Genomic DNA, 20,097 nt, shown 5'->3' with positions numbered 1-20,097 from the left:
TTTTACACTGTCATTGTCAAAGGAGAAATGCAACAACAAAACAGACACTTTATTAGGAATTCTTTTTAATGTGAACTACAAAAACAGAAAATGACAGCATGAATATGACTATTGTCATCACACTCTGTACGGGTGCGGTCTACCACATGGATGAATTCCATTGGGAGGTGATGGGGAATCAGGACACACAAGCACATTATTTTTTTGTACAATATAAAACAGCAATGGCCCCATCCATTTGATACACCAGATGGCAACCCATGCAACACCCTCCACTCTTCATCGTCTATACATTAACATCTGAGCAGAGATCTTCAGCTGCCAAATCATTCAATCTTTTATACAACAGCGCAGAAAAGGGAAGAATGGGGAAGGAGGAGGATAGGCTGGTTTGGAGGTTGAAAGAAAATGTGTCAGTGTTTGCTCTTCTTTGATTTTTTGTGAGACCGATGGGGTGACCTTGATTTGGAGCGGGACTTCTTGGCTGATTTCTTGGGCGTCTTGGAACGCGACCTCCTGGATCGTTTGGGTGTGCGAGGTGATGGTGATCTAGTGGGACAAACAGGACCTTGCAATTACAGCTAAAAGTTTCAACTCTTCTAACCACACTGCAATTAATAAAAGAAAATGGTGATTGCAAGGTAAAACCTATAGTTAACCAAAACATGGCTCTAATGACAACATTAGGAGAAGCACTGGGCAGGTCTTACCTCTTAGAGGACTTTTTGTTGCTGGATCGTGGGGAGTCTTTATGGGTGGAGCGGGAAGATGTGTCTTTAGAGTATGAGCGGTCGGAACGTTCTGATCTTTCTGACCGCTCCGAACGGGGGGAGTTTGACCGGCCTCGTCTGCTGCTAGTCCGCGTTGGGCTGGGTGACCCACTGTGACGCCGCTTCCTATCAACCAGAGAGGACAAATATCTGTCAGAAATTAAACAAACCCCATGTTTTATAAACTCCACCTTAACTGAGTGATGACGCTGACACGACACAGCAGCCTGCCAACTGGTTATCTCACCTCTCTTTCCTGGTTGGTGTGTCCTCCTTCTCTTTTTCCTTCTTCAAGTCTTTCAACCGTGCTTCAGCTTTCTCCTTTTCTTTCTTCTCCCTCTCTCTCTCCCGTTCAAGTTTCTCCTTTTCTTTTTCCTACAATAAGGGAACAATAAATGACCCCAATTTTAATTCCTGTATTTGATATCATCTATAGTAAAATGCGCAGAGCCTAACTCGGTACCTTTTGTAGTAGTTTGTCCCTGTAGTGCTCCACCTGCTCCTGAATACTCTGCCCAGGCTTCTTGGGCCTTTTCCCAGACTCCAGCTCATCCTGGAACTTCATGACCTTAACCTGGGTGAACAATACAATAAAGGAAAGTGGTCAAAACAATGATTTCATTGTTAATATTTTATGTTTATGATTTCATTTGCATACAGAACACCACAATCATAATATGCTGGTCATGTAGTAGGGCTGGGCAATATATTGATATTATATCGATATATGAAGCTAGATATCATCTTATCGTGATATGAAATATAACACGTGTCATATCTTGTCTCTCCAGTAAAGCAATGTCATTTTCTGAACTTACCAGACTTTCTAGCTGTTTTATTATTTGCCTTTACCCACTTGATCACAAATAATGTAGATACTATGACTATTTATCAAAACTCTCATTGTATTAAGATTTTATGAAAGCGCCAATAGTCAACCCTACAATATCGACATCGATGATTTTGGTCCAAAAAAATCGTGATATTTGATTTTTTTCAATATCGCCCAGCTCTATTATGTAGTATGGGGATTTCTGATAAAGTACCTCTATCTCTCTGAGCTTTGTGCGTTTCTCCTCATTCATTTCAGACATTTTGGCCTTTATATCAGATTCATCTCTGATGGGGTTGGAGTAGCTCTGATTATCTTCTGAGCGAGGGCTCCTGTCATCATCATCGCTGTCCTCCTCATTCCTTCAGAGTTGGAAACAGTTCATTAAAGAAAGGTTAAGGGTGCACCAATGTATTCACAGAACAGTCCATTACCCTGAAAAGATAGCACACACTAAACTCACTTTTTTGTTTCTTCCGGCGGTTCAAATATCTCCCATTTTGAAGTTGTCACAGCTGAGGAGCAAACAAAAGACAGCATAACTGCAACTAAGAATGCACACAACCAAACTGGTGACAGAGATAATTTATGTACTGAAGTCAAAACTGTTCACGTTAAGTTAGAAGTTTGATGGCACTTAAAAAGGTCTCACCTTGAGCCTCCAACTCGGACTCATCCACCGCTTCCCATTTCGAGGGTGCTACCTTAAAGGCCGACTCCTTGGACGGATCCACTATAAAAACAGCAAGAAATTGAAACACGGTACAAAAGCTGCATACCACCTCACACAACATCCTATGCTAGTCTCTGCACAACTCACAGGGTATTCCATCTATGTCTTCTTCCATGGGCTTGATAGGAACACCATCTAGGTCATCCAGGGGGGCTCCGTCAATAGGAGCCCCATCAATGGGCCCTGCGTCAATCGGCACCCCATCCACGTCCTCCAGAAGAGCGCCATCAACATACTCCACTATTGGAGCCCCATCAATGTCCTCTGCTGGCTCAGCCTGGGCCAAAGACCGCACCAAAACAAAATCAAGCTAGGACTTTAGTAACTCATGGGATAGCTTTGGAAAGCCAATTTACTATAGTAGATTTCCATGTAGAAGAAAAGGGAGGATATTACAAAAGTATTGTTACATCATTTACCTCCACAATGATGACAGGGGGTTCCTTCTCTGCAGAGAGATTAACTAGACCCAGGAAGATGTTCTGCAGCTTGATAAGAAAGGGGTCTGGGTACACAGCCCAGTCCTCCCATGCCCGGAAGCATGCCATGACTCGTTGCTGCCACAAAGAAAAGCAGACAAGGATGGTTGAGTGACATGCTGTAGGTGACAAACTGATTGTGTAAATTATTAGTTTCCTTAGCCGGGTTTGGACATTTGGTACCTTAAAGTTCTCACTCTGAAGGTGGCCCTGTATCGTTTTGTATGTCGCGTTGAGGTCTGCGAAAATCTGGCAGAGCTTTGTTTCAAAACTGTTGAAGGGAGGGGAAGAGCAATAATGTGAATTTCAAACAAAAGTAGGTGACTTAGGTTTTCCAATTTTAAATTGACAATTCTGTGTAATGTAGTCGAGGAAGGTTAAGTACACAACTCACTATTTTCTGTAGTAAGATGCATTGGATACTTTGGCAGACGAGTTGTACAGCACATCAGAAACTAGATATAACCGTGCAATCTGAAATGCAAGAGAGAAAATATTCATTCTTTTTTAAATTTTTCACCAGAATGAGGATCATTCATTGGTCCTTTTCCGTGCTATATCTTGCCTTTTTGGGTAGAGGGGTTTTGAGGATGGACAGAGACTCTGTGACACACTCCACAATCTCTTCAGCTGCTTCGGCATGGCTGAGACAAAACAACATGGCTTCTGCTACGTCTCCCCTCCTGGGAGTCAAACCACGCAGCATCTCCTCTAGTTTGTCCCGCTCTCTGCGGGAATAAAGGGCAATTAAGCGTATATCAAACTAACTGCAGGTTCACCTACAGCAGGGCAATTTAATACATTTGTAAATCATGAGATGATACAGTTTTATACTACATTTTAAACTGAATATATGCCAAAATTATTAAAAGGAAATGGTCTTACTCTTCTTTCAAACAGCCTTTCTTGCTGCCCTCCTCCTCTTCCTCCTCTTCCTCGCCATCATCATAAGGCCCATGGAGGTATGGATTAAGAGGAGGCGGACGCCACAAGGAGCCATTCTTAAACATCCTAAAGTCCTCCGTTTTCCATTTGACTGGTGCTTCACCCTGAGCAAGTCATTCACAGTTAATATCAAAACTGCTGGACTGTGATCCCAAAACATGATACATTTTTCCTTAATGTCCGATGAATACCAATGAAATTTACAACATAGAAATCAAACCTGTAGTATGGAGTACAGCTTCCACCGGTAGTATACATGTGCTGGGCTTTGGTTCTCAAATAGAAACCTGGAAGAAGAAAATCATAAACATGAGCTTATGCATCATAACTTTGCAAAAACTACTAAAATGATAAAAAAGGAATACATTACTGATGCAAAGTTGCACTGACCTGTACATGGGATTGTTGATTTCTCTGTTCATGATCATGGCTTCAAACATTGGGCCTTCACGCACCACAAACTCGATCATTCGGTGGATGAGAGAGAGCAAATTCCTACAAGAAAAACACAGTTAAAACAAACGGATTCAGACAGGCCTGACTGTTGACCACTACAAAAAGCCTGTCTGTTAAGGTTAAGTTTAATTTTTGCTTGGCGGTTTGACACTCAGAACAGTTGTCTCTTGACAGACATGATGCATTATTGACAAAACAAATGTTGCAGGGCATAACTGCAGATATCACATGCAATAGGGTGCAACTGAATAGTGCACTGCCATGGTCATAATTGCTTTAATGCACCTGGCAGAAGAGGTCACTTAAAGCCAAAATATACAATCACTTCTATTTATTATTAATTTACTGCGAATAATCAAGTGAGAAGCATCTTAAGAGAGAGACAACTGTCAAACAGTGTTACGTAACCAGGCATAAATTAAATGTAACTGTGACTATGCCTCTGAGTCTATGTATAACATCACTGCATAAATGCTGCCAAAAACATTTACAGTAAAACTTTCATATAAATCAAGAATTACTTAAAACAGATTTTTTTTTCTTCTCTTTTTTTAAATCATCAAGTTCATGCCGGTTTTCTTTAAGGCTACAGTGCAACAGGTTTTACATTACATTGCACTGCCTGGACCCTTTCTTTGAAATCTTCCTTGAATCAATTTTGGAAAAAAAATGGGCACAAAGTGAAGCTGAAGAACTTGGGAAAGTAGAAGCGAGTCATTGACAAGACACTGTATTAACTGAAAAGTCTGTCAATACAGTGCCTTTCATTTCCCACTCATGTCCTGACTAATGTAAAGTGAGGAAGAACCAAAGCAGTACAGGATTGTTGGCCTAAATAGGCTAAATATGTTATCTGCTGGTGGAGTTGGTCATAACTGAATACAGTGCAAATGGGATCACTTAAGTTCTTCTGTGACAATTTTGGGGAGATACATGGTGCAGGCTGCATACAATTAGCCTAAAGTGGCCAACAAGACAAAGGATGTCTTTCATTTGACAACACAATCACATTTACTTGTATTGGAGCCGATCGTACCAATGGCGGGGTAAAATTCAGTATACTTTCCCAATCCATCCCATGATGCTTTTCAGGTCCCTCGCTGCTGCAGACAGTTCAACTTGTGCTGCTCACCAAGGCCAATGTCAAAGGTCATTTATAGACTAATACTGGCAGGTTTGGATTTGTTGGCAGGGGCCAGATTTAGTGAGCTCCCGATAGAGTGACAGAGGCCAAGGGGGTAGACGGTCTGAGTGAGCAATGGTCAGAGAGCAGGATTTCACAACTACAGAACTAGAATCAGCAGACTATGTATGTGGCAGAGTGACATGTCACTAAAGTTGAAAAACAACACAATTAAATGTTGATGTATGGAGTGGAACTGTGATGGACTAAAGTTGTGATGTTTGGTTCTAAACAGCATATTAAATAAGCACTATAATGATGGTTTGCTACATATTTTAAAAGAAATATGAGTGATGGTGGAGTGTGAAAGAGCAAGTTACAAAACAAACTCGTCGATCAGTATTATTCTATCTGCTAATATGAAGACATTGTGCAATAGCCTCAACCATTGCTCACCCATACTGACCAGCCCCCTGTAGCATGCAGTGATCAACCGATCAAACTTTAGCTTCATTATGGGATGTTTTTTCTATGTTTGTACACCAATTTAAAAAAAGAAAAACATGTACCTTTCTGTTGGGATAACCACTTTGACTATGGCTTGCGACAGAGTCTGTATATGAAGTCACATCAGATAATAAACATAGAATGTGAGTATTGTTAAAAAGGCAACAGGTGAAAAATATAAAAAATGCATTTTAAAGACAACAACTTTCCTTTACTGCTGTCAGTTTTACTAAAGGCCAAACACCCCTGACACTGTCTTCATTAACCATAACACTTTTCCATTTTCCACACGCTAACATTTCATTATACCCACACTTTGATATACAGTGCAAAACTAGTTTAATTCAGCAAGACAAAAGCTATCACAAAACTGGATTAAAGCTTGTACAGACTGCTCATAATAAAGGCTAACATCTTACCAGCTGAATTTATAAAACACTGCCATAACCCATGAGAAAATCCTAGGCTGACATGCTGAGTTACCTTCTCAAACTCCTCCTTGTTTTTAGGTGGAGGAAGCAAGGGAGCATTGGGGTTCTTTAGCCTCTCCCGGGGCTGTGCGTTGAAGGGTAGGCCAGAGGGAGGCGGTGGGAGTGTGTGCTCCATCATGGAAGGAGGGATGTAGATGGGATGGGGTGGAATGGGCACGCCTTTGCCCCATCCTAATTTCATCTCAAATTTCATTATCATCTTTCCTGTAACAGAGGTAAAAAAATATTTACAATGGCTGGAAAGAAAGTTTGTGTGATTGATTTATTTATTTAATTAATATAAAAAAAATCCTGCTTTGTACCATTTAGGTTCTTGAGCGCTCGCTCAGCATCCCTCCTGTTCATGAAAGCCACAAAGCCACAGTTCCTCTCCCGAGCCCTCTCCTCGTCTGTCCTCGGCCACATGATCTTCACACTGGCCAGCGGGCCATAGCGGCCGAACTCCTGACACAGCATTTCCTCATTCATCTAAAAAACAAAGATATACATGGATAATATTATTACTTCATAAATGGACATTGGGTAAATATCTGCCCAACATAACCACTTGAAATTAAGGGCATAAGAAACATTTCCTTTTGGTATTTAGAGTCAAGACTCCGCTCGTAATAAAGCAAAACACTCAAGTCAAGCCCTCTGTTCACAGCAAAGCTATGTCATCCCGTTTCTCCTCTACTTCATAAATGTTTGGATAGAAAGTCACCTGTGGATTGATGTTTCCGAGATACAAGTTAGTGGTGGACGGGTCTCCAACATCATGGGAACCTGGCGCACAATCATCCAAAACTGCAGAGACAGAAAAGACAGAAGAATTTCCTACCGCTGTCTGACAAGACAACATATTTTCTTAGCAAGATGAAGATATTCACGGCCACTATATTAAGTCAAAATTACCACTGGACGGACGGTTTCTTCTTGAAGAACCATCCGCTAAAAGAAGCAGAAACGCAGTATAAATTTTGTTTCAGGGCAAAAGTGGACAAAGGGGGGTGAGTGGAGCAAGGCATGAAGGACGGCGCCATTTCAGGCCAAGTTAGTACATGGAACACAGTCATGCAGCTTAAAGACACTTACATGAGCGTCTTCCGTCTGTGCTCGCGAGAGGTTCGAAACGACTAACACGTCCTTTCAGCTTGTGTCTTTCATCCCTTTCCTCCTGTATTCTGCAGGAAACACCGTGAAGTACAATTACACACAACATATGTTCAAATTATTACAACGTTCGTACTTTCGGAACCGCACCATTCCACACCATAACACCTGAGAAACTCTAGTTTCCACTGCCCTAAACAAGAAAAATACATAGATTAAAACAGATCTGTGTGTTGAAACTTACTGTTTAAGTTCTTCTTTGAAGAGCTCCAAGTTGCTCTTCTTCTTTTCCTTTTCAGTACTTTTCTTCACAGGCTGAAATACACATTTGGAAATAATATCAACACAGTCAAAGATTTAAAGCATAATTTACTACAGCAATAACAAGAAAGGCTACTTGTTGACTGTGATAACACTTACATGTCTTTTGTCTATTGGTAAAAACTGAGGTGGGGTTTCCAAAGGCAAGAAGCTTTTTGGGGTTTGGGTCTCAAAACGTGACTTGGGCTTGTACAATTTTCCTTTCTTCTCATCAGCAGCTGCCTCCTCTGAAAGGTGAAAGAGTGCATTTGTTCTGAATTCCACTACATTTACATTAGCATTTCACCTTTTCAAGTCGTGGATGGAGGATGTTGTGAACTGTGCTTGTGCCAAAACATAGTATTCAATTAATTTGGGAAATACAAGAAATGTTGTACCTTTTGTTGCATTTGCAATACCACCACGGACAAAGGCTTTGACTTTGCCATCACCACCTCCTTCAAAAGCAGCAAGAAACTCCTCATAAATCTCTGCTGCTGCCCGCTCATCCTCCTGAACATAGAAGCCAGTGTAAATAAATACATACATCAACTTACAGAGAAGCATCTTTACACAATGTGTACCCAGTTACCACAGATCAAATAGACAATATTCTCTAGAAAGGAAGCCAATACTTACTTTTTTCTTTATTTCATCTTGTTCCTTCTTGCTTAAGGTCCTCTTTGCCACTGCCATTTTGCCAATGCTGAAAGACTTCAGTTTGCTCTCAAGCAGCGCCTGTTGTTGTAAACAAAGCATGGTTGACTGGCATTAATAGGTATTTCATAGTTTCACAATACAACTCTAAATGTGGGTGCATATAACATTTCAATCAATCAGAGTTTAGTTGTATAGCACTTTTCATACATAAAAATATAACACAAACCCCCGCGACCCGTTACCGGATAAGCGGAAGAAGATGGATGGATGGATGACAAAGTGCTTCCCAGAATCCACACAAAGCAATAAGTGGCTTTGTAATTATTAACACACTCAATAACAACATTCACTGAAAATAAAAACAGGAGCTGAGGAAACACTATTAAATCTCATCAATTTACACTAAGGAAACACCAGAGGCAGGTTTAGAAATAGATAAAAACTACAACTTGGTATATATACCAACATACACCATTAAGTAAAACTGACTGAAATGCATAGATAAATAAACATAAATAAATACAGCTTAGTTAGAATAAAAAGGTAAGTCTTTTAGTTTAAAAGTATCAACATTCTCTGCTGCCCTCATATCCAGGCCATCACACGGATCACTAACGTTACTGCTCCAAGTTAGTATTAAATATTATTATTCAGATGATTGCTAAAGCGAGCAATGCAACTTTTTGGATGCCGGCTGCCGTAAAACCCCAAAGAAGAAGAAGAAGATTACTAAAGCGTGACAGCAATCATGTTGACAGGAAGAATAAGCGGGATCCATTGCCGTAACAACACGCAACTCGCACTACACTGTTAAGTGTCCACTCGTAGTTTGCGATCATTGCCTAAACCTTTGATGGTGATTCTTTAAGTTGCATTTACTGCGTATTTTCTACGTAACGTTAGTTGCAGCCGGACATCAGGAAGTAGCGACAATTTAGCAAAATTAGCCAGAGGCCTAACAAGCAGGTATCTGCTGCAGCACCACCGACTGAATGACTGTTACAAGGAGCTAGCTAAGGCTCAAATATTGTTAGGCCCGAGTTCCAAAATATTACATGTACCATTTCTAAATTCAAACATATATCAACTAAACTTTGTCCTGAAGACTAACTATGTCCGTATTAGCTGGTTAGCAAACACTATTCCTTTCTGGGTCAACTGCCCTGACTAGTCATTCTTGTGGTAACGTTAGCTAAATCGCTTAGGTTTAGCTTAGCTAAATTAGCCAGTGTGGCCAAAGGGTAACGTTAGCTTTAGCGTGTTGGTAGTTAGCTAACACCGTTGCGCACACTCGCGACTCTAGTCTCTTGCAGGCTATACATATGTAAATAGTCAACGTTGTTATTGCATAATATTATTTACAATGTTTTCATTACAACAGATAAGACATAGCTAATGCATGTACAAACAGTAAATTCACCTTAGCGCTAGCTTTTTGAGAGCCACCAGGCGTTCGGTCCGCCATCTTTTGTTGAACTAAAATAAAATCGATCATCGATTAGAAGATAGCGGCAAACGTCCACTCCAGGCTACACAATCAACCACCGAACCAGTAATGGCTAATCTTATATTTACTGCCACTCTTTGGTGGTCATAGTTTACATGAACAAAAAACGCAACTAGAGCCGTGTGATTTTAATTTGGGGTAATGTTATATCATTAGTTTATACGTTTTAATTTTTTTTTTTTTTTTTAAATATCATTCCCGGTGTTTGTTTTATTCTGTTGGCTTTTAGTTGATTTTTAACGTATTGTTTTATTATTGTTGTAATTTTTTAGTCTTGCTTACATATTTTTTGTTGTCATTTTTTGTTTTGTTTTTTTGTATTTGTTTTTGTTTTGTTTTTAACTGTGGTAATTGTTTTAATTTTGTCCGTGAAGCACTTTGGACTGCTTGCATGAAAAGTGCTATGCCTACAAATAAAGTTGAGTTGAGTGTATGAAAATTGCAATGATTTTGAGAGACAAAACAAGATCTCTTTTTACACGGTCATTTAAAGCATCCATTCCAATTGTTTTTTTTTGTTGTTTTTTTTTGTTATGTCACATATAGGCTAGAGATTTGTATATTTTCATAGGCAAATGTGCATAATGCAAGATCAATTTGTATCCGCAATCTTTTTTTATTATTATTATTATTTAATTGATAATAACGGTGTATTTGAGCTAATATATGTACCAAGTAGCTGGACCGTATTTAGTCCAGTAGGTGGTGCTCTCGCTCTCTAGGCTACCTGTGCATATTATTCTGACAACCCACTACCTTAGGCGATTTCAAACACCTATATAATGATGTTTCAGCTAGTGTAAAATGCACATGCCTATTAGAGAACAGGCCACAGTTGTCCTCTATTAATCCACATCTGGTTAGTATAGGCTATCCTACTGTATGTGTTTCGCACATTGCCGGCACTGAGTTATGATCTTGGGTAGCCTATAATCAGGTCTCTGCCATATGTATGCTGCTGGTCCATATTGTTTGGAATGCCAAACCATTCATTTCTGGAGTCAAGTTTATTCATGCCACCTCCTTCAAGGTTTTTTTTTACGCCAGGTGCCGTATGAAACTAATGCGAGACCTCACACCCTCCCAGCGCGTCTTTAATGTATTTTTTTTTAAAGCAGCAGCCTGTGCTTCGTCCCTCCTTCCAGACAGAACAAATACTATATTCATCTGCTACGGCTTGCAGTTACTGGAACTCCCAGCAGGAACTCCTGGTTACTTTACTCCACCGTTTGAGCTGCAGAACACAATGCCATTCATGCCACGGGGCGAAAACCGGCGAAGCGCCTGCTCCCTTAAACCAGCAATGTGGAGAACATGCAGTATTTTTTGCGCATGGAGTCTACTGTTCTTGACAGAGGTCTGTGCGCAGTCTCAGCGGAGGTAGCCTACACCTTTATTTACATTTTTTCATCAATTGATTTGAAAGCTTTATGAGTGAGCAAGGTGTCAAGGATCTCATGTAGCGTGTGGAGAAGCAGCGTCAGTTGACTGGAGTTTATTTAGATGAATATTCTGCAGTCCGGAGTGCCTCCAGTCAGGACATATGGCGCATTGAATTAAATCTGTGTTATATCAACCGCAGGCTGTCGTTAACGTATAGCCTATATAATGTTTATTGTTTTACCACATTATCATTTGATATTTTGAAAATAGAAAACATTATTTTCCCCCTTTAGACCAACCTTCACATGCGGTGGAAACATTACAGGAGATTCTGGAGTAATCGGGAGCCAGGGGTACCCAGGAGTTTACCCTCCAAATACCAAATGTGTGTGGAGGATTACAGTAAGTCCAATTTCAAATTCACGTTTTGCTTTCTTAACATAGCCTAGAATAATAATAATGATACAATGGATGGCTACATTGTCAACTAAAAACACATCAAACAGCTGCACAATATAATAGTACGATTCACTAACCCCTAATTTCCTTCCAAAAATACTTCACCACAGCTTAAGGCAGTTTTCCTGACTGGCTCCTTTACATTAGGCTACTGCCCATTTGAACAATCAAACTTGTAGTGTGGCTGGGCCAAGTTGCATTTTGCCTGCTCTACATACTGTAAGTCAGGCTTACTGTTAAACATGTTAGTATCTGCAATCACATGTGGAGAAGATTGTTTTACTGGACATCATTGAAGTAACAAGCCAACATTCATGGGAGGTGTGTAGCCTACCTATTGTGACATTTTATTGCTCTCAGCAATAATTGTAATTATGTTAAACCCTTAATGCCCGCTGTAAATTCCCACGCAGGTCCCTGAGGGAAAGGTCGTGGTCCTGTCATTCCGCTTTATTGACTTGGAGAGCGACAACCTGTGCCGCTATGACTATGTGGATGTTTACAGTGGCCATATCAGTGTGCAAAGACTTGGTCGCTTCTGTGGGACGTTCAAGCCAGGAGCCCTGGTATCCACGGGCAACAAGATGCTCCTGCAGATGGTATCTGATGCCAACACAGCTGGGAGTGGCTTCCTGGCTGTTTTCTCTGCTGCCCACCCACATGAGAGAGGTAAGCAAAAATGGGAAGAAGAAGCTTTAAGAATTGTTTTGGCATGCTGGCTCTTAATTTTGCTGACCTACACATAGGTGCCAGGGTTGCAAGGGTAGCAGCTGTGTAGAGAATATCTTGCTGCTACCCAAGTAATACAGAGACACTAAAGACTGTGTCTTAGCCATAACTTCACCCCATAAAGGAATCTGATACTGGCCTGGGAGTGTGTCTGTGTTGGCACAGGGTCAGTCTTTTAAAAGCACATTAACAAGGCTGTATAACAGAGTGGCTTCAGTGAGGTCATTGCATGGTACCACAATACCCAGACATACAGAAAAAATTACCTCCTCATTAGAATTCAGCTTTTGCATAACACTTTCCAGGTGTGCATACACACAGTGAAACAGAATGAGGTATAGTTTTTCTTCTGCTCAGTAAAAACAGTGACCTTTGGGGGTTTCAGCTGTCTGAAACAAGGCTATGTATGGGTTTAAGGTTCCAGCATGTGGACAAAAAGGGAGGAATATCTTAACACTTCTCGCAGTATGATGTGGAATTTCTCACTGACATTTCTTGAAGCACTTTGGTAGAAGGCACAGGTCAGAAGTATAACTTAGAGTTGAATGAGCCTCTTCCTCTCTGCAGGGTTGCAAAGTCACGTCTTCTGTTTGAATGGAATTTTAATGGCAGGTTCTCTGTACCCAAGGAGCTGACAGCTGTAATGGACAATGTCTATTGACCCGCCTGCCTGGCTCTTACACAATGGATGGTAGCAGATAGACTGTTGCTATGCAGTCTCTGAGCATTGTCAAAACTGTACAGCACAACGTTCGTTAAGTGTCTATTATTGTGACTGTACTAAATTGTACTTCTTCTTTCAACGTGTTGGAAAGAAAACATCAATCTAAGTGTATGTTACAAAGAAAACATGTCTTTGAGAGATTCAGTTCTTTGACAGTCTATGTGGTTATTGAACTGATGTTTCTCAGATGCTTGAGGACGTTGGAAGCATGGCGTCTTTTTTAAACTGTTCACTGCACAGGACTAATGAGTGACTTGCTTTATAGGGTACACATAATGACAAAGAAGGCAATGAGAGCAACTATTACAGTAGTGGTTAATTGCAGGATCATATAATGTGCATGCTACTGCATCCTAAAATGATGATGAATAAGGAACAGGAATTATATTTTGCAGATTCCTGATGGCTACCCAATATTAACTTAAGTCATTACTCTTCAGGGGAACAGTACTGTGGAGGCAGATTGGACAAGCCCTCTGGGACTTTTAAAACTCCCAACTGGCCTGAGAAGGACTACCCAGCTGGTGTCACCTGCTCCTGGCACATAGTGGCACCAAAGAACCAGGTCAGAGAGTTCAAAATGAATTCCTCTTAATATTTCTTAATAAAAGGATGTGTTATATGTAAAGGTCTGATAGCAAACAACTCTTAAAGGAATAGAGATTTAGGCAAATTGGCCTATTGAACCTGAATACTGCATATGTGAAAAAAGTTGTATAAAGCCTTTTGTGGCTCTAACATAACACCCCCTGCATTATGGGTAATGTAGGCAGCAGGTTTTGACAAGGAAGAAGAATGTTTGGAATAAAAAAGATGGTATCTCTAGTTCTGCTGCGTTGGTTTTTATCCTAATTTTAAACTGTCCTTCATGAGTCTGACATCATTACAGCAGTGTAATGCTAAATCTGTGGAGTACTCTTTTAAGAGGGCTCAATGTGTAATGGGTGTGGATCAAGACTACATCATCCCACAAATGATAGGGTACCCTTTAATCAAATGACCTACCCTGATAGCCCTATTGCAAGCTTTTGCTTGATGAAAGATTTTCTTTGTGGTTTGTCTATTACTGCAGATTATTGAAGTCAAGTTCGAAAAGTTTGATGTGGAAAGGGATAACTACTGCCGCTATGACCATGTTTCCATTTTCAACGGGGCAGAAATCAACGACGCCAAGAGAATTGGCAAATACTGTGGAGACAGCCCCCCAGCGTAGGTGATTCTGATTTTATTTTCAATAAAAACATCCATCCTATGAATTCCTCTCAGTTTACACTCAGTCTGCGTTTTTTTTGCAGGCCAGTGTTCTCAGATGGGAACCAGCTCCTCATCCAGTTCCTGTCAGATCTCAGTTTAACCGCAGACGGCTTCATTGGACACTACAAGTTCAGACCAAAGAAATTCCCCACCACCACGATACCACCCACCACTACCACTCAGCCAGTCACCACCAGGCCCATACGTAGGTAGCAACTCTTATCCAATAGAAACCTCTAGAGGTCTTCTAACATCTGTATTTGTTGATGTAGCTATGATACATACTGGCTTTGTACTACTGGATTCTCTTGCCAACATGTGCGGTTTATCTTTACATTTAAGCAAGGGGGACATCTGCAGTCTGCTTCTGATAGCAGATCTGGGCAAGAAAAGAACTAAGTGAAGTGTACTGCTAGAGTCATCTTTACACTGCTTTTGTTTAAGAGTTCTGAATCAGAACTGCTTTACAGTACATGTGGATAAATAGCTAACATAATTACAAATACTCTTTGTTTAACGGATCACTTTTACCCATTTTATGAACACAAACGGTCAAACTAAATAGTGGATCTTCACAATCTGACATGCAGTTGTGATGCATCATTCTCCTGCTGGAGACTGCAGGTTCTATTAAAGATGCAGCCAACAGCAGCACATGTTCAAACACAACATATGCTAAAAACGTCTTTTGCTCATATTTTCTCTTGTGTACATAACACAAGTTCATATACAATGCGGTCTTGTGTTCGCACCCGCAATCACAGCTCATTTTCATACTCAAACTCACTTTCCCACACACTGTTGTTTTTTTCCCTTAAGTCAAGCCAGGTTATTTCGGTGCCTCCCTGCCATGATGTCATTATGCGACAGTGCTTTCTTGTTGGCTTATCACTCCTGACTTTTCCCTCTTCAGTAAGAATAACATTTAGACAGTTAGCTTGTATTTTCTTGGTTCTCTCCTTTATGGACTCTTTACTATCTCTAACTCGAAAAACAGATGTTCACTTGTCACATTATCTCGCTATTTTACACACTGCACATTGTCTCTGAGGCTGACAGGCAGCCATTTATGTTTAACTCTTGTGTTACTGAGAACAAAAACAAAATTACAGGTTTAATTTTCTTTCTTTTCTTTGTTTCATTTTTCTGTGTGTGTGTGTGTGTGTGTGTGTGTGTGTCCACAGCTCTAAAGTACTCTGTAGCCCTGTGCCAGCAGAAATGCAAAAGACGGGGAACACTTGAGAGCAATTACTGCTCCAGCAATTTTGGTAAGAACATCAGAGCTTATTGCAATTTATTTAAACCACATAAGCTACAGTAACTAATATGTCCCAGCTTTGCTAAGGTTATTATTGAACATATTTACTGTTACTGTACATACATACAGAGTACGAACCTTAACAGTACAGATTCTTCAAAGATTTACGTCAGCCAAATCTCCCCTAACAAGCAGTTTACAGTCCTGATCATGTCACTATCTTTGCTCCTCTGATTTCTCACTGCGCATCTCAAAGACTTCCTTGATAGCCTGTCAGGAAGTGAAGGAGTGTATACAGTAGGACACAGTTACCTCCAGTGTAAACACACACATACACACTCAGCCTCTGACTGTGGGTAAACTGTTAATAAATGACTGAGCGTGTTGACTCAGGCTCGGCCTCCGTTTGCTACTCTCTCTGATGTTTTCCTCTTAGAGATGTATACCACATGTGTTAGATTGGCATTTCAAAGAGTTCACTTGGATTTGCTTCAGGAACTGAGGAAAGGCAAGCGACGTGGTGGTGCATGTGGAAAAAAACACCTGTGTGATGTGGTGGCAGAGTCGGCACACAATGAAGTAGCGAGGCGGTAGACTGAAAATAGTTTGTCTAATCAACACTTAAAGTGCTCATATTGTGCTTTTTGGCTTTTTTCCTTTCCTTTATTGTGTTATATATCTTTTTGTGCACATTATAGGTTTACAAAGTGAAAAAGCCCAAAGTCCACCCCAAAGGGACTTACTATATTCCAGAGAAAATATTGTTCACAAACTGCTCCAAACAGCTCTATTGTAGTCCAGCCTTTACTTCCATGACGAACGTGCGTCACTTTGTAACACACGTTATAATGCTCGCCTAGCTGCTAGCATGGCATTCCCTCATGCTCTGCAACTGACAAGCTAGCAGTACTTACTGCGCATGTGTGACTCCCAACAAAGATGGTACAGAAGTGTGATGCCTCACTCTGTAGGTAAAACAGAGAGCTCAACACACAGGGTGAAAAGAGGAGCTGCAGCAATGTGCAGTACAACAAAAATATGGTGTTTTCTGAAAATTAAACCACATAAACCTATTCTGCTACAACCTCTAAATGTAATTATGAACCTAAAAATGAGCATAATATGAGCACTTTAAAGTCATAACTGTTGGTATTGTTTAATCTGACAATGTGATATGTGCACTTTCAATTGTCAAAAGCGGTTCACTGGTTTATGTAACAGTAGCATCAGATAAAATAACATTACTAAAACAGGCAGTCCTCTGGCTATTCTCATCCCTGTCAGGAAATGAAACAGTATGTGAAGTCCAGACATATTGGTACCATCAGTGTAAAGAATCCTGTTTATGCTGAATGAGATGTGATTCCCTCTCACTCCACTGGCTCCACTGTCCACTCAGCTGTCACTGCTAAATGTCCAAACAACAAAACAGTAGTACTTTTGGAGACTCGGTCAGACTAAACAGGAAATGACGGAAACTTCACCCTGCACATTTGTTAGCACAACCAAATAGAAAAAAGATCTGGGAGATTCAGAAGTTGGTAGCATTTCTGTATTCAGACAAATTAACCTTAGAGAGGATTTCTCATGGAGTTTCACATTTGCCTTTCTTTTTAACCAGTGTCTAAAACAGAAAAATAATTGTGTAGATGAAAACAATTGCTATGTGTTTTCTCTCTTAGATTGTATAGTATGTAAAATCGCGTGACCTCAGCTCCACTGACTCAAAATATTTATATGATATCACACATTTAACTTGGCCTTGTCACAGACAGGGCCGTATCTTGGAAATGCTTATTCTTTGAAAGTCTTAAAATGACAGTAAATGATATCCTTGATGTGTTTTCCCCACTGTAAATTCCACGTCCCCCTTTCTCTGATGTTGAACAATTTGCTGTAAATTCTTTACATTACACATATTCTGTGACTTTTTAAGAGCCGGATTGAAATCTTTGGCTTTTAATGAAATATAATTGATGGATTGTTGTGAAATTTGGTAGAAATATCCAGGGTGAACAGACGACAAATCCTTGTGACTTTGGTCATCCTCTGACAAAGTTTTTGCTTCCTTATCCTGTGACATATCTGATTGACACTCATGGTTTCCAGAGGATGAATCCTGCTGACTGTGGTCACATTTGAGTTTTTTATTTTATTTCTAGCTTTGGCTTTTGTTCTAACCACAGCCCATAAACAGCACTTGCCAAGGTAGTGATGTTTTAAAAAGATAAATAAAACTGAAATCTTTTTATCAATGTCTAGGCTTTATAGTTTATGAGGAAGTGTGTCAGGTATTGTGTACAGCAAGGGCAAATATATTCTCATTATGTGATGTACTATTTTAGTGGGTTTTCAGTACTTATGTATGGGTTTGTCATGACCTGCGTGTATGTGTGTGCCCATGACAGTGATAACCGGGACTGTCATTACTGCGGTGATGAGAGGAGGAAGTATGTACGCCACCATTTCTATTATCAACGTTTATAAAGAAGGCAGTCTGGCCATTCAGCAGGCAGGAAAGACGATGAGCACCAAGATCATTATCCTGTGCAAGAAGTGTCCATTTGTCAAGAGAGGTGAGTTCACAGAGTGCTGGTCAAATAAAAAAAAGTATCCGTATCTAAATGATGATAATCAGTATGATGTTCGTAGTTGACTGTTTTGAATAATCTATGGCTCTGAGTTTGCCTCCTTTGCTGTGCCATCACGCGCAGTTGATAAAGCTCGCCCCAAAGTGTGAGGTGAGCGGCAGAACTCACTGTCTAAACAGTCAGAACATAAAATATGTTTATATGTATGCATATAAACATATGGTATACAGACCTGCCGTGTGGAGATTCTGATATTTGGCCTCCCTGAATGTCTCTGCCGTTCCGCCACTGCATTCAGGTTTTTTGTGTGTGACCTCTCCAGGCTTGAACTACGTCTTCATGGGTCAGGTGGATGAGGATGGCCGGGGGAAAATCGCCCCCCACCACTTCGTTATGGCGTTTAAGACAAAGAACCAGAAAGGACTCAACATTCTGAAAAATAAGCAGTGCTGAGTTCCAGTAGCGCTGAGGTTTTCCACTGGACAGGTTTGCCTGAGGCTCAGCTGTGGATGGAAACAATTAAGCAAAAAAAAAATGATCTCAACAACACAAACACAGGCCACCACAACAAAACTGAAAGTGGATGCAGAGATGCCAGAACAAAACTTAACATGATCCATTCAATTAGGTGCAACTTAGATTTTTCTATTTATTAATTTTGCTGCAGATTGCATGTTTTTAGAATAAACAAGAAGACATTAAGTACTTCTACTTCTGTCTGTCTTCTTTTAAAAGACCAGTAGGTTAATCTGTTTTGTAACCTCAGGTTAATCAGCAACACAATTAGTTGAAGTTTCCATCCCTGTTCCACAGCCCATTCTCACTCTGCCTAGTCACATTCCTGTCATGTCCCGAGCATGGATTTAAAATGTAGCCAGTAACAGGAGCCCAGAATAGGGAGTATAACAATTTATGTTTCAGTTTTTCATAAAACAAACATTAATCAGATTGTTTACATTTTCAGTGTGCACACCTGTTCTGACATCCTGTGATGGCACTATTCATTTCACATTTTTCTACATTCTATTTTTCAGTTTTTCCCCTTTTGAGGCTGTGGAGTGCAATGTGAATGAACAGTGGATTTTATTATTTAGTATATGCATTAAACAAATATATCTTTAATTTCACAAGCCTGATTAATATCCATAGGGGATTTGTCACAGCTGATTGTTGCAGTTTGAATGACGGCGTTAACAACCTGCAGTTCATTTTCTGTGTTCAATTTTAATGGGCAGGATTTGGAAGTTTTTAAGTGGTTGTAAAAAAGTGCAATATTTAATATATACATGATTCTTTTTTGAAAGATTTGTATGCTGTTTTTTTGTGAAAGAAATGAGGACCTTCCTAGCTAAAGCTGTTTTTCTTTAGTTTGTTTACAGATGCAAAGCACCGCTATCAGCATACATCATTTACTTTGTTTTTAAAGGCAGAGCTATGAAATGAAAAATATTTTCATATGAAAAAGTCTGTGAATATTATTTATATTTTATTGTTTCCAGCTTCCAAAATAAAACCCCTTTAACATGTTCATTTTGTTTGTCTGTCTTTGTCTGTTGAGAGTAGTTAAGGCTACTATGCTCTGCTCAGCGTGAGAATGGACCAGGTGCGTGTAATGTGACTCTCACATAGCCTAGACTGCTGGGCAGTTGACTGAACAGTTGACAGTTTTCTGGCTTACTCATGTGAGTGGCCAAAGATCAGTTTTCAAGGGAAGAAATCGACAAGTAACTTCAAATCTCAAAAGCAGCATTGGTATTCAGCAAATCAGATATTTATGCCATTAAAACTATAGTGCATAGTTTCT

General features: G+C 40.1%; 2 protein-coding genes across 5 annotated transcripts; one reads left to right on the top strand and one right to left on the bottom strand.

Annotated features, from left to right (window-relative positions):
• Positions 1–46: 46 nt before the first annotated feature.
• Positions 47–9,936, bottom strand: LOC116053758 (U2 snRNP-associated SURP domain containing). 4 transcript variants are annotated; one of them, XM_035998246.1, is made up of 26 exons: positions 9,809–9,936; positions 8,368–8,466; positions 8,127–8,241; positions 7,849–7,976; positions 7,673–7,743; positions 7,411–7,499; positions 7,231–7,266; positions 7,040–7,122; positions 6,639–6,804; positions 6,329–6,540; positions 5,908–5,951; positions 4,150–4,254; positions 3,980–4,046; positions 3,700–3,863; positions 3,380–3,542; positions 3,209–3,288; positions 2,998–3,085; positions 2,755–2,892; positions 2,423–2,612; positions 2,255–2,335; positions 2,066–2,117; positions 1,817–1,964; positions 1,234–1,344; positions 1,018–1,145; positions 711–920; positions 47–549 (listed from the first exon to the last, which is right to left on the bottom strand). In XM_035998246.1, exons 1-26 carry the CDS (start codon positions 9,881–9,883, stop codon positions 414–416), a joined length of 2,979 nt encoding a protein of 992 aa, XP_035854139.1. In that variant the 5' UTR covers positions 9,884–9,936; the 3' UTR covers positions 47–413. The 4 variants fall into 4 exon arrangements, with proteins under 4 accessions (XP_035854139.1, XP_031160775.1, XP_035854140.1 ...); XM_031304915.2 differs by having other exon boundaries at positions 711–896; XM_035998247.1 differs by lacking the exon at positions 7,231–7,266.
• pcolce2b (procollagen C-endopeptidase enhancer 2b) lies at positions 9,122–19,795 on the top strand. Its single transcript, XM_031304903.2, has 10 exons — positions 9,122–9,197; positions 11,014–11,275; positions 11,572–11,680; positions 12,151–12,406; positions 13,631–13,755; positions 14,263–14,399; positions 14,486–14,649; positions 15,629–15,712; positions 18,111–18,278; positions 18,616–19,795. Exons 1-10 carry the CDS (start codon positions 9,137–9,139, stop codon positions 18,744–18,746), a joined length of 1,497 nt encoding a protein of 498 aa, XP_031160763.2. The 5' UTR covers positions 9,122–9,136; the 3' UTR covers positions 18,747–19,795.
• Positions 19,796–20,097: the final 302 nt, after the last annotated feature.

This window comes from Sander lucioperca, chromosome 23 (genome assembly GCF_008315115.2).
Source record: "Sander lucioperca isolate FBNREF2018 chromosome 23, SLUC_FBN_1.2, whole genome shotgun sequence".
NCBI classification, from domain to species: Eukaryota; Metazoa; Chordata; class Actinopteri; order Perciformes; family Percidae; genus Sander; species Sander lucioperca.
This window is presented reverse-complemented; position numbering and strand designations above follow the sequence as displayed.